This window comes from Castor canadensis, chromosome 5 (assembly GCF_047511655.1).
Source record: "Castor canadensis chromosome 5, mCasCan1.hap1v2, whole genome shotgun sequence".
NCBI classification, from domain to species: domain Eukaryota; kingdom Metazoa; phylum Chordata; class Mammalia; order Rodentia; family Castoridae; genus Castor; species Castor canadensis.
The window spans coordinates 123,323,929-123,337,108 of NC_133390.1; the positions used below are offsets into that span (position 1 = coordinate 123,323,929).

Consider the following 13,180-nt stretch of genomic DNA (forward strand, 5'->3'; position numbering starts at 1 on the left):
TTCTACTTTCTGAGTGTATTTTTTCATTTAGAAATAACCGTCCCCCTACATCATGCTCTTTGACTTAACATCTGCTTTTTCCTAACATTAATATTGCTATATTAGGTATTGTTTGTTAATAATTATGAATATATTGTATTCAAGCTTCCCGCTTTCAACTTTTCCACATCATTAATTTTTTAATTATGGATTTATTGAGATACAATTTATATACTACACAAGTCATTCTCTTAAAGTATACAGAACTGGGTGCCAATAGCTCACTCCTGTAATCCTTACTACTTGGGAGGCTGAGATTGGGAAGATCACAGTTCAAGAACAGTCCAGGCAAGGAGATCAAGAAACCCCATCTCAACCAGCAGCTGTGACATGGTGGCATGTGCCTGTCATGCCAAGCTACAAGGGAGATTAAGATTAGGAGGATCAGGATTCCAGGCTGGCCTGAGCAAAAAAGTTTGCAAGATTCCTTCTCAATGGAGAAAAGCTGGGCATGATGCTTCATGCCTGTCATCCCAGCAATAGCAGAAAGCTTAAAATAGGAGGACCACAGTCCAGGCTGTCCTGGGCAAAAACAAGACCCTATCTCCTAAATAACCAGAGCAAAAAGGGCTGGAGGTGTAGCTCAAGCAGTAGAGCACCTGCCTAGCACAAAGCCCTGAATTCAAACCCCACTACCAAAAAAGGAAAAAAGTACGGAGTGGTGGAATAGGTCAAGTGGTAGAGTGCCTGCCTAGCAAGTATGAGGCTCTGAGTTCAAACCCCAGTACTGCCAAAAAAAAGTACACAATACAGTGAATATATTCAAAGTTGTGCAATCAACACCACTATCAAAGTTTAGAATAGTTTTTCATCACCCCAAAGGAAACCCCATGTGCATGAGTAGTCACTGTCTGCTTCTACCTCCTCCCAGTCCTTGGCAATCATTCATCTATGTTCTATGAATTTTCCTTTTCTAAACATTTCAGATAAATGGAGTCATGCAATATGTGACACTTTTTGTCTGATTTTTCACACTTCATTTAGCATAACGATGTTAAAATTTATTCCCATTGTACCCTTTGTCAGTACTTTATTATTTTTAGCTGCTGAATAATACTCCCCTCTTATCCATAGGGAATACATTCCAAGACCCCCAGTGGATGCCTCAAACTGTGCATAGTACAGATTCCTCTGTATGACTATGCTTTTTCCTATACATGCATACCTATGATAAAATTTATTTTATAAATTAGGCACAGAAAGTGATTAAGAACAAAAACTAATAAGAAAATTACAATATGATGTAATAGAAGTTATTTAAATTTATGAAATGTTTATTTCTGGAAATTTCCATTTAATATTTTAAATCTTGGTTGACTACAAGTAAGTGAAACCACAGAAAGCAAGCCCATGTGGGTAAGGGGGGACCTGTATCACACTTCATTTTTCCATTGATAGACATCTGGGTTGTTTCAACTCTTTGTCTATTATGAATAATGCTTATAAACACTCATGTATAATCTATCCTTCATTTCTCTTGGGAATGGAATTGCTAGATTATAGGGAAGCTCTACATAGGAGATTTTGAAGAACTAACAAACCATATTCCAAAATGGCTGCTAGATTTTACATTCCCACCAGCAATGTCTGTGGGTTCCACTTTCACTACATTCTTGTCAACTTATCTTTTTATTGTTAAGTTCTTTTACCAGATATATGGTTTCAAAATATTTTCTCCCTTTTTATGCATTGTCTTCTCTTTCTTCACATGCCATTCTAAAGCATAGAAGTTTTATAACTTTGATGATATCCAGTTTGATTTCTTTTGTTGTTTATGCTTCCAGCATCATATGTAAGAAGTAACTAAGCCAAATTTGTTAACATTTGTTGCTGTGTTTTCTTGTAAGAGTTTTAATAGTGGTATATATTGCATTTAAATTGTTTTTTCTTTTAGAGGTATTGAAGTTTGAATTTGGCCTTGAACTTGCCAAATAGCCCCTCTACCACTTGAGCCATGCCCCAGTCCTTTCATGTTTTTGTTATTTTTCAGATAGTGGCCTGGAGCCAGTTCAGAGCATGACTCTCCTATGCCCTCTGCATAGCTGGAATTACAAGATTATACCACCACACCCAGCTTTTTTTATTGAGGTGGGATCTTGCTAGCTTTTTCCCTTCAGTGCCCTCAAATCACAATCCTCTTGATCACCACCTCCCAAATAGTTAGGGTTACATTCATGTGCCACCATGCCTGGCACATTTAAATCTTTGATCCATTTTTGAATTAACTTTCATGTATGATGTGAGATATGAATTAAACTTTGTTATTTTACATGTACATTTTTAGCTTTCTTAGTGCAATTTGCTGAAAATACTATTTTTTCCTTATTGAATTATAAAAGTACCCTTGCTGAAAACCAATTGACCATAAAAATAAGAGTTCTTTTCTGAGTCCCTATCTCTACCCCATTAATCTTTTCTTCTATTCTTTTGCCAAAACCACACTGTCTTGATTATCATAACTTTTTCATAAATCTTGTAAAAGGGAGTGTAACCAACTTGGTTCTTCTTTCCCCAGATTGTTTTGAACATTTTCTATCTCTCACTGTTCCATTTAAGTTTTATGATTAGCTCATTAATTTCTACAAAAGGTACCTGACACTTTGGTAGACATGTTATTATGTTTCAGTGTCACTTAGCAGATACAGTACTGAATTTGTTTTAAATAAGTCTTTCAAAAAAGTTTGATAGATACATTTGGGTTTTTTTGGGTTTTTTTATTATTTTTTTATTCACATGTGCATACATTATTTGGGTCATTTCTCCCCGCTGCCCTCCTCCCCCACCCTCTCTCCCCTCTCCCCCCTCAGTTCCAGGCAGGTCGTGTTCTGCCTTTATCACTAGTTTTGTTGAAGGAAAGAGACAAGCCTAGTAAGGAAGACAAAGTGTTTTTGCTAGTTGAGTTGAGGATAGCTATACAGAAATATTCCTAAGCATTGCTTTCATGTACACGTGTTATGACCCATGTTGATTCATCTCTAACTGATCTTTACCCTGGTTACTGATCCCTTTCTCATGATAACCTCTGTTGCTTTAAGGTTTCTGTATTAGTTCCTCTGGAGTGGGGACATCAAACACTTTCATGTTTTGGGTTTTCTGCCTATTTCTATATCACCCAAATGTGCTCTCCCCTTGTCATGTGTTCCCAGTCCAACCACATTGCTGCATTTGTCCTAGATCTAAAGTCCACATATGAGGGAGAACATACAATTTTTGATCTTCTGAGCTTGACTGACCTCACTCAGAATGATGTTCTCTAGTTCCATCCATTTACCTGCAAATGATAAGATTTCATTCTTCTTCATGGCTGAGTAAAATTCCATTGTGTACAAATACCACATTTTCTTGATCCATTCATCAATAGTAGGGCATCTTGGTTGTTTCCATAACTTGGCTATTGTGAATAGCACTGCAATAAACAAGGGTGTGCAGGTGCCTCTGCAGTAACTTGTGTTACATTCCTTTGTGTATATCCCCAGGAGTGGGATTGCTGGATCATATGGCAGGTCTATGTTTAGATTTTTAAGACGTCTCCAAATCTTTTTCCAGAGTGATTGTACCAGCTTGCATTCCCACCAGCACTGGATTAGGGTTCTTTTTCCCCTGCATCCTCGCCAACACTGATGGTGGTGTTTTTGATGATGGCTATTCTAACAGGGGTGAGGTGGAATCTTAGTGTGGTTTTGATTTGCATTTCCTTTATGGCTAGAGATGGTGAGCATTATTTCATGTGCTTTTTTGCCATTTGAATTTCTTCTTTTGAGAAAGTTCTATTAAGTTAGGAGTGTTTAGTTTTTTAAGTTCCCTGTATATTCTGTGTATCAGTCCCTTGTCTGATGTGTAGTTGGCAAATATTTTCTCCCACTCTGTGGGTGGTCTCTTCAGTTTAGAGACCATTTCTTTTGTTGTGCAGAAGCTTTTTAATTTTATGAAGTCCCATTTGTCCATCCTTTCTCTTAGTTACTGGGCTGCTGGGGTTGTATTGAGGAAGTCCTTGCCTATACCTATTAGTTCCAGAGTGTTTCCTGCTCCTTCCTGTAGTAACTTCAGAGTTTCAGGTCAGATATTTAGGTCCTTGATCCATTTTGAGTTAATACTAGTACAGGGTGATAGACATGGATCTAGTTTCAGTTTCTTGCAGATGGATAACCACTTTTCCCAGCAACATATCTTGAAGAGGCTGTCTTTTCTCCATCATATGTTTTTGGCAACTTTGTCAAAAATGAGGTGGGTATAGTTATGTGGATTCATATCTGGATCTTCTATTCTGTTTCACTGGTCTTCATGTCCATTTTTGTGCCAGTACCATGCTGTTTTTATTGCTGTTGCTTTGTAAAATAGTTTGAAGTCGGGTATTGTGATACCGCCAGCATTGCTTTTTTTTGCTGAGTATTGCCTTGGCTATTCACAGTCTCTTGTGTTTCCAAATGAACTTTAGAGTAGATTTTTCAATCTCATGATGTAAGTCATTGGGATTTTGATGGGAATTGCATTAAATATGTAGATTGCTTTTGGTAGTACAGCCATTTTTACTATGTTGATTCTACCAGTCCATGAGCATGGGAGATCTTTCCATCTTCTGTAGTCTTCCTCAATCTCTTTCTTCAGGAGTTTATATTTCTTCTTGTAGAGTTTATTCACATCTTTTGTTAAATTTACTCATAGGTATTTGATTTTTTTTTGAGGCTATTGTGAATGGAACTATTTCCATATATTTCTTCTCAGTTTGTTCATTGTTTGGTGTATAGAAAAGCTAATGATTTTTGTAAGTTGATTTTGTACCCTGCCACCTTACTGTAGCTGTTTATGGTGTCTAAGAGTTTTTGGGTAGAGTTTTTTGGGTCTTTAAGGTATAGGATCGTACCATCTGCAAATAGGGATATTTTGACAGTTTGTTTACCTATTTATATTCCTTTTATTTCTTTTTCTTGCCTAATTGCTCTGGCTAGGCATTCCAGTACTATGTTGAATAGGAGTGGGGATAGTGGGCACCTTTGTCTCATTACTAATTTTAGGGGAAGTGGTTTCAGCTTTTCACCTTTTAAGTATGATGTTGGTTGTAGGTTTGTCATAAATTGCCTTTACAATGTTGAGGTACATTCCTTCTATTCCTAGTTTTCCTAGAGCTTTTATCATGAAGTGGTGTTGGATCTTGTCGAAGGCTTTTTCTGCATCTATTGAGATGATGAAGTGGTTTTTGTCTTTGCTTCTATTAATGTGCTGTATTACATTTATAGATTTGCATATGTTGAACCACCCCTGCATCCCTGGGATGAAGCCAACTTGGTTGTGGTATAGGATCTTTCTGATGTGTTGTTGGATTTGGTTTGCCATTATTTTATTAAGAAGTTTTACATCGACATTCATTAAGGAACTTGGCCTATAATTCTCCTTTTTGGATGTGTCTGTCTGGTTTTGGAATGAGAGTTATATTGGCTTCATAGAATGAGTTGGGCAGTGTTCCTTCCCTTTCTATTTCGTGGAACAGTTTAAGGAGAGTTAGTATCAGTTCTTTAAAGGTCTGATAGAATTCAGCAATGAATCCATCAAGTCCTGGACTTTTCTTTTTTGGGAGACTCTTGATTGCTGCTTCAATTTCTTTTTGTGTTATAGATCTATTCAGGTGATTAATATCTTCTTGGTTCAGTTTTGGATGGTCATAAGTATCTAGAAACCTGTCCATTTCTTTAAGATTTTCAAATTTATTAGAGTATAGGCTCTCAAAGTAGTCTCTGATGATTTCCTGGATTTCCATGGTGTTTGTTGTTATCTCCCCTTTTGCATTTCTTATTTTACTGACTTGAGTTTTTTCTGTCCTCGTTTTAGTCAGGTTTTCCAGGGGACTGTCAATCTTATTTATTTTTTCAAAGAGCCAGCTTTTTGTTTCATTGATTTTTTTGTATGGTTTTTTGGTTTCTATTTCATTGATTTCAGCCCTTATTTCAATTATTTATTTCCTTCTGCTTGTTTTGGGATTTGCTTGTTCCTGTTTTTCTAGGAATTTGAGCAATAGTTAGTATTAGGTCATTGATTTGAGATCTTTCTGTCCTTTTAACATATGCACTCTTAGGACTGCCTTTGCTGTGTCCCATAGGTTCTGGTAGGTTGTGTTTTCATTTTCATTAACTTCCAGGAACCTTTTAATTTCTTCTTTTATTTCATCAATGACATATTGATCATTGAGCAATGTATTTTGCAGCTTCCAATTATTTGCATGTTTCTTACTGCTGTTTTTGTTCTTGAATTCTAGTTTTAATGCATTATAGTGAGATAGAATGTATGGGATTATTTCTATTTTCTTATATTTGCTGAGGCTCTTGCTTTGTACCCTAAGATATGATCTATTTTGGAGAAGGTTCCATGGGCTGTGGAGAAGAATGTGTATTGTGCAGAATTTGGATGAAATATTCTGTAAACATCAGCTTGGTCCATTTGATCTATGGTGTGATTTAGTTCTAGGATTTCTTTTTTGATTTTTTGTTTGGATGACCTATCTATTGGTGGTAGGGGAGTATTAAGGTCTCCCACTATCACTGTGTTGGAGTTTATATATGTTTTTAGGTCCTTCAGAGTATGTTTGATGAAATTGGGTGCATTGACATTGGGTGCATATAGGTTGATAATCGTTATTTCCTTTTGGTGTATTTCTCCTTTTATTAGTATGGAGTGTCCTTCTTTATCTCATTTGATCAATGTAGGTTTGAAGTCTACTTTGTCCAAGGTAAGTATTGCTACTCCTGCCTGTTTTCGGGGTCCATTGGCTTGGTAAATCTTCTTTCAGTCTTTCACTTTCAGCCTGTGCTTATTTCTGTCGATGAGGTGGGTCTACTGTAGGCAACAGATTGTTGGATCTTCCTTTTTAATCCAGTTTGCCAGTCAGTGTCTTTTGATGGGGGAATTTAGTCCATTAACATTCAGTGTTAGTATTGATAAATATGTGGTGAACCCTGTCATGTAATTGTCTTTGTTGATTAAGAGTTTGATTATGTGTAGCTGAATCAATGTTACTCTTTACTTTCTTGCCTTTTCTTCTCCTGTGGTTTGGTATTGCCTGCCCTTTCATGGTTTTGTTTGCTTTCATTATCTGTGTGCAGAATTCCTTGGAGAATCTTTTGTAATGATGGCTTGTTGGTCATATATTGTTTTAATTTCTGCTTATCATGGAAGACTTTTATTGTTCAATCTATTTTGAATGATCGTTTTGCTGGGTAAAGTATCCTAGGATTGAAGTTATTTTCATTCAGTGCTTGGAAGATCTCACCCCATGCTCTTCTTGCTTTTAATGTTTCTGTTGAGAAGTCTGCTGTGATTTTAATGGGTTTACCTTTGTCTGTTATTTGTTTTTTCTCTCTTACAGCCTTCAATATTCTTTCTCTAGTCTCTGTTCTTGTTGTTTTAATGATAATATGTCATGAGGTAGCTTTATTTTGGTCAGGTCTGTTCAGTGTCCTGGAGGTTTCCTGTACCTGAATGGGCATAGTTTTCTATAGATTTGGGAAATTTTCTGTTATTATTTTGTTGAATATATTACGCATTCCCTTTGCTTGCACCTCTTCTCCTTCTTCAATGTCCATGATTCTCAGGTTTAGTCTTTGGATGGAGTCAGTGAGTTCTTGCATTTTCTTTTCACAGGTCTTGAGTTGCTTAACTAATAGTTCTTCAGCTTTTCCTTTAATTGCCATTTCATCTTCAAGTTCTCAGATTCTGTCTTCTGTTTGTTCTATTCTGCTGGAATGGCCTTCCATTTCGTTTTGTATTTCTGTTTCATTCTTTTTTCTGAGGTCTTCCATATCATGGGTTACTTCTTCTTTAATATTGTCAATTTTTGCCCTTAATTCATTTATTTCTCTGCTTATGGTGATCTTTGTTTTAGTTTGGTATTTGTTTAGGGCTCCTATGATTTCACTTATTTGTTTCTGTATTTTCTGATATTCTTGAGTTTTGTTGTCTTGGAATTTCTTGAGTGCCTCCTATATGTTTTGCTTAACCATGTCTAGTAGCATCTCTATGAAATTCTCATTAATTACTTATAGAATTTCTTCTTTCAGGGTGTTCTTGTGGTCTTCATTGCATTCCTTGGTATTGTTTATCTTTGTTTTGTTGGAGTCTGGGTCTGAGTATCCGTTTTCTTCATTTTGCTCTAAATCCTGTACTACCTCATATTTGGGGGGAGAATAGTTTCCATCCCTTTTTCTTCTTCCCATATTTCCATTGGGTGCCGTTTCTGTCCCTGGACTATGTGTAGTTTGGGATTAGCTGGGTTACAATATTAATACTAACAAAATTGTGAGAGAAGGATAAAAAAGAGAAAGAGAAGGAAAGATAAAAGAGAGAAGAGAGGAAAAAAAGAAAGAAAGAAATTTTAAAAAATGGGAGAGATGGTGGGTGATCAAACAGCAAACCAGGCTGCCAAACCCTTAAAGAAGGTAGAAAAAAATAATCACCAGTTCTGGAACAGTAGGATTGCAGGCTTAGTTGTCTTTAGTTCTTTAGTGTGCAGTCTAGTCTGTGTGTGTCTCTTAAGCAGCTTGGATCCCTCTAGTGGTGGCCCAAGCCGCAGCCTGGTGGAGCGGTTATCTGGGAAGCCTGTAGAACTGGGGCGGGCTCCGCCTGAGGGGCAGGGTTCCTGGCAGGCTGGTGGATGCAGCTATCTGGGGCCAGGCTGATAGCTGTCCCAGCGGGGCAGAGCTCCAGTCATTCCATATGGAGCTGGAGCCAGGTAGGGCCTGATGGGCGGGGGAAATCCGAGGGGAGGGATTGTTCCACGTGTAGCTGGAGCTCAGCAGGGCATGAAGGGCCCTGGGGAGGGGTCTGGTATCCCAGCAAGCTGTGGGACCGGCTCCGGGCTGGTGTCTGGTGCAGACTGGTAGCGGGGATCCCGGTGGTCACGCATCGGGCAGTGCAGCTGAGGAGCAGGTGTTCTGGTGTGGTGTGGGTCTGGGGGCTGGAGGCTGGTGCGGCTGAGGGGCAGGTATCCCACCATGTGTGGGTCTGGTGCAGGGCTGTGGCCTGGCACAGCCTGAGGGGCGGAGAGCCCTGCAGACCTACAGGGCAGGGATTTGGCAGGCCGGCTGTTCTTTTATTAGATAGTGGCGTGGAGAAGCCTTCCACGATCTAAGTGTTTAGAGTGCGGTGGTTTTGGCTCTCCCTGGTGCTTTACCTCAGGAGTGCCTCCAGCTTCTCGGCAGGGTGTTTGGGTCAGGAGCTCACAAGGTCTGCAGCTCTGTCTCCCTCGCCATCTTGGATCTCTCCTGGTAGATACATTTGTATCACTTGATATTATAAACATATTTAGAATTTTTTTAACATCTTATTAGTATTTTCTATTTGCAGTTTCTCTTTTTTCCCTTTTTAGGGTTCTGTTAGATTACTTGCTTTTAAAATTCCCTTTTATCCTTTCTGCTCATCTAGAAATTACACATTGCTGTTTTTTATGTGTGTGTGTGCTAATTATGAGTAGATACAAAGACACAAATTTTTTTTTTTGGCAGTACTGGAGTTTGAACTCAGGGCCCTGCACTTAGTAGGCAGGCACTCTACCACTTGAGCCATGCCTCTAGACCTCAATATATGAATTTTAGAATCAATGACTTTTCTTTTCTAGAAGCACTCTTTGGTTCTTTTTAAAATTCTTCTTTCAATACCTCTTACCCCAGTCTAATCCCTTTTCCTCTTCCATTTAGTTGTCTACTATTATAAACCCTCCTTGCCATTCACTCCATTACCAATTTGTCTTTATTTTGCTTTTTAATTTCAGGGCCTGTTCATGCTAGATGTGTGCTCTGCCACTGAGTGACATATTCATCCCTTTTAGTCTTATATTTTTTTAGGTCAGAGTTCATTTAGATTTATATACTGTCTAGCAGTTAATGTGTTTATCTTCATTTCTTTTATGGTTTTTCTAAAATCAGTCTTCCTCCCTAGTATATCCTTTGGTAACTCTTTCAGCAAAATTGTATACTTTTAATTCTCACTCATTTAAAAATATTTATTTTTTAATTTTTAATAATTTTTAAAATAATCATGGAAATCAATTGAAACAGTAGAGAAAACAGCTTTGAAGGACCTCATTCACTGTAAGCACCTTCAACCAATACAAACATACAGCTACCTTTTTTAAGTTATAGTTTCATTAGGTATAGTTTAACTGAAAGATAGAGTCCTGGGTATTGTTGATTATGTGTCTATTACAATATAACTGTCGTTGCTTCATAATTTGTCTTTTCCTTCTGATTGCTTTTAAGATTTTACTTTTTCATTTTGCTGTGTGAAATTTCACCATTATGAATTAATAGCATGGAGTTTTATTGATCTTGCTTGGCCCAGTGGACTTCTAAAATTTTGTGTATTTAATTCTGGAAAATCCTTAGCCATTTGTAATATCAAATATTTTCTCTTCCTTTTTCTTTCTATATTACCAGTACAGAACTCTTTTCAGAAGTATGTTCAACCTTATCATTTGATTCTCCCTGCTTTTAACTGATCTTCCAAAAATTATCTTTATATCTTTCTCTGGTAGATTTGGTGATCTCTTCAAATATGCCTTCCAGGGAACTTATTTTCTCTCTCTTCAAAGTGTCTGATTAGTTTGTTAAATCATTCGTTCACTGAAATTTAAAATCAATAACTTGACTTTTCAGGAAATGCTATTTGGTTCTTTTTTAAATTATTTTAATAAGTCACAAATGTCCTAGAAATCTGACCTTCTTCATTGTGATTTCTATTCATTTTTTAACATCTTCAATAACTTAAAGAATGTTTATTTTTAATGTAAGCTACTACTATCAAATAAATTTACACAAAAATTAAAATCATAAATGTAAATAAAGCTGAATGAATTTTTGCAAATTTAACATGTCCTTCTAAGCAGCACAGGATGAAGGAATAAAACATTACCAGAAGTGCTTTCATGCCTTCTTTCAATCATTCTTCCTATCTTCATGAGCTACCACTATCCTGACCTCTTCTACCACAGATAAGTTTGCTTGCTTTTGAATTTTATGTCAACTGACCCATACAGTTCAAATACAATTGTTTTATAGGAGATTTTCTTGCCCAGTATAATACATGCCCTTAATTTTAATAAATCCGAATTAATGGTAGTTGTTTAAGGAATCTCATATGTAAGTGTTTATATTAATAGCTTTTTTTTTTCTGCTTACTCCTGTCTTAGTTTAGGAATCCTGGATAAATCTTCTTTTCAATTATTTGTTTGGGAAATCCTTGTATTCTCAGGAGACATAAATTTAGATTCCTCACATTGATGGAATAGGCCAAATGTTTACATTCTTCTAGGATTATTGCTTTTTTTCTTTTTTAATTCCTACATCAGACTACATAATACCTTGTTGTTTTTGTGTCCTAGTAAGTAATGTTTTACCAATTTTCTTTTTATGGACAGAAGAATTCTTGACATCCTCAGGTTTTGTGCAGCATAATCAATGTAGCTCTCTATCCAGTGTTAACCACAAATGTCAGTTGTCTTTGCTTAGATGTCAAAAACCCATCTCTAAGTCCCTTTGTCCCATCTTGATACAAATCCCTGTGGGCCTTCACTGTGTCAGCTGCTATCTGTATGTCTTTGCATTCTACATGCATCTAGGATCTGAATCTTTTTCTTTCCATAAAGGTTATATATGTATATAAAAATTGAAAGTTGTTTTATTTAATATTTTTTGTGTTTATGAAGGTGAATAAGGGGGGAGCGTGAATATGGAAGATATACATGCTTTTCAGGTCACCCCACCCTTTCTGGAAGTTGTGTAGATAGGTGCACTTGTGGTGACTATGAGATTGTCGGCTTGACTTACAGTTGTTGTTTCTATGAGTTATGGACCAAGTTTCTATTCAGGTACATTACTTGGACCACATAGTACCCATTATTATATTGAGCAGATCCGATTCCATATGAACTAACTTACTTTTTTGTTGTTGTTTTGTAGATGCATGTTTCCAAAACTAATGTTGAAAAGAAAAAGCCCAAAGTTAGAAAAAAGAAAAGGTATGCTTTATAAAATTAAAGGTATTATATAAAATTGAAATGTGTGTATTGCATCTAATTATTATGTGACATTTGCCCTAATCCTGATTCTGTCTCATTAGGGAAACAATGTGTTTTAAATGTCTAAACGAATTATTAAAGTAATAGTCTTAGAAGTATAAAGGGTTTTTTTTTGTTTGTTTGTTTGTTTTGGCAGTATTAGGGTTTAAACTCAGGGCTTTACACTTGCAAAGCAGGTGTCCTATGCTTGAGCCACACCTCTAGCTCTTGTTTTTTGGAAGAGAGTCTCACTATGTAACCCAGGTTGGCCTTAAGCTTAAAACCTTTCTGCCTCAGCCCCTCTGGTACTAGGAATAAAGGTGTGTGCCACTATACCTGACTGAGAAAATATTCAAACAAGTATGTTAAACCAGAACTTTTAGAAATAAAATATTAATATCATTTGAACAACCACAAGAGAAACAAATTTTTTGTTTAAAAATAGGTAAGACAAGCCACAATCAGGCCTTCATAATAAACTAATAAGCCACTGATGTCAAGTTTTAGTGTTTACTATTGAACCAGACTAACCATGTACTGTGTTTTGCCTTTTTTGTTTTGTTTTGTTTCGTTTTGTTTTTGCAGACTAGAGTTTGAACTCAAGGCCTACATCTTGAGCCACTTCACCAGCCTTTTTTGTGATGGGTTTTTTCAAATAGGGTCTCACGTACTATTTACCCAGGCTTGTTTCCAATTATGATCCTCCTGATCTCTGCCTCTTGAGTAGCTAGGATTACAGGCATGAGCCACTGGCATCTGGCTATATTTTTTAAAGAATGTAAACAGTGCTGTGTTAAAAAGAATCCTACTCAAAAATAAAGACTGACACTAACAGTCCTCCTTTGTGCTTTTTCAGACAATAACTAAATCTTAAAAACTTTGACTATCTTAGTTATACATTATAGCAACCCCATCAAACAGTATATTATAGTTAGTTATGTTCACTTAAAATATGAAGATTTGTGACTTAGAGAAGTTAAGTGATTTTCTCAAGATCTTACAGTTAAAGAATATCAATTTGTACAAATACCTTCTGGCTCTACATCAGCAGTATGGAAAAATCATGGCTATAGTTTGACAAAATTTGATTCTGTCATGCTCCAC

The 13,180-nt window shown here is 36.7% G+C and overlaps 1 protein-coding gene and 1 long non-coding RNA gene across 11 annotated transcripts in view; one reads left to right on the forward strand and one right to left on the reverse strand.

Annotated features, from left to right (window-relative positions):
* Zcwpw2 (zinc finger CW-type and PWWP domain containing 2) overlaps positions 1 to 13,180 on the forward strand; it is a 225,591-nt gene that overhangs the window by 199,077 nt on the left and 13,334 nt on the right. For all 10 annotated transcript variants that reach the window (XM_074074035.1, XM_074074036.1, XM_074074032.1 and 7 more), the window contains one exon: positions 11,979 to 12,037. In XM_074074035.1, the coding sequence (XP_073930136.1) occupies positions 11,979 to 12,037 (59 nt within the window). The remainder of the gene's footprint in view (positions 1 to 11,978; positions 12,038 to 13,180) is intronic.
* The window catches only part of LOC141423325 (uncharacterized), a 99,059-nt gene that overhangs the window by 7,870 nt on the left and 78,009 nt on the right, over positions 1 to 13,180 (reverse strand). The window lies entirely within an intron of this gene.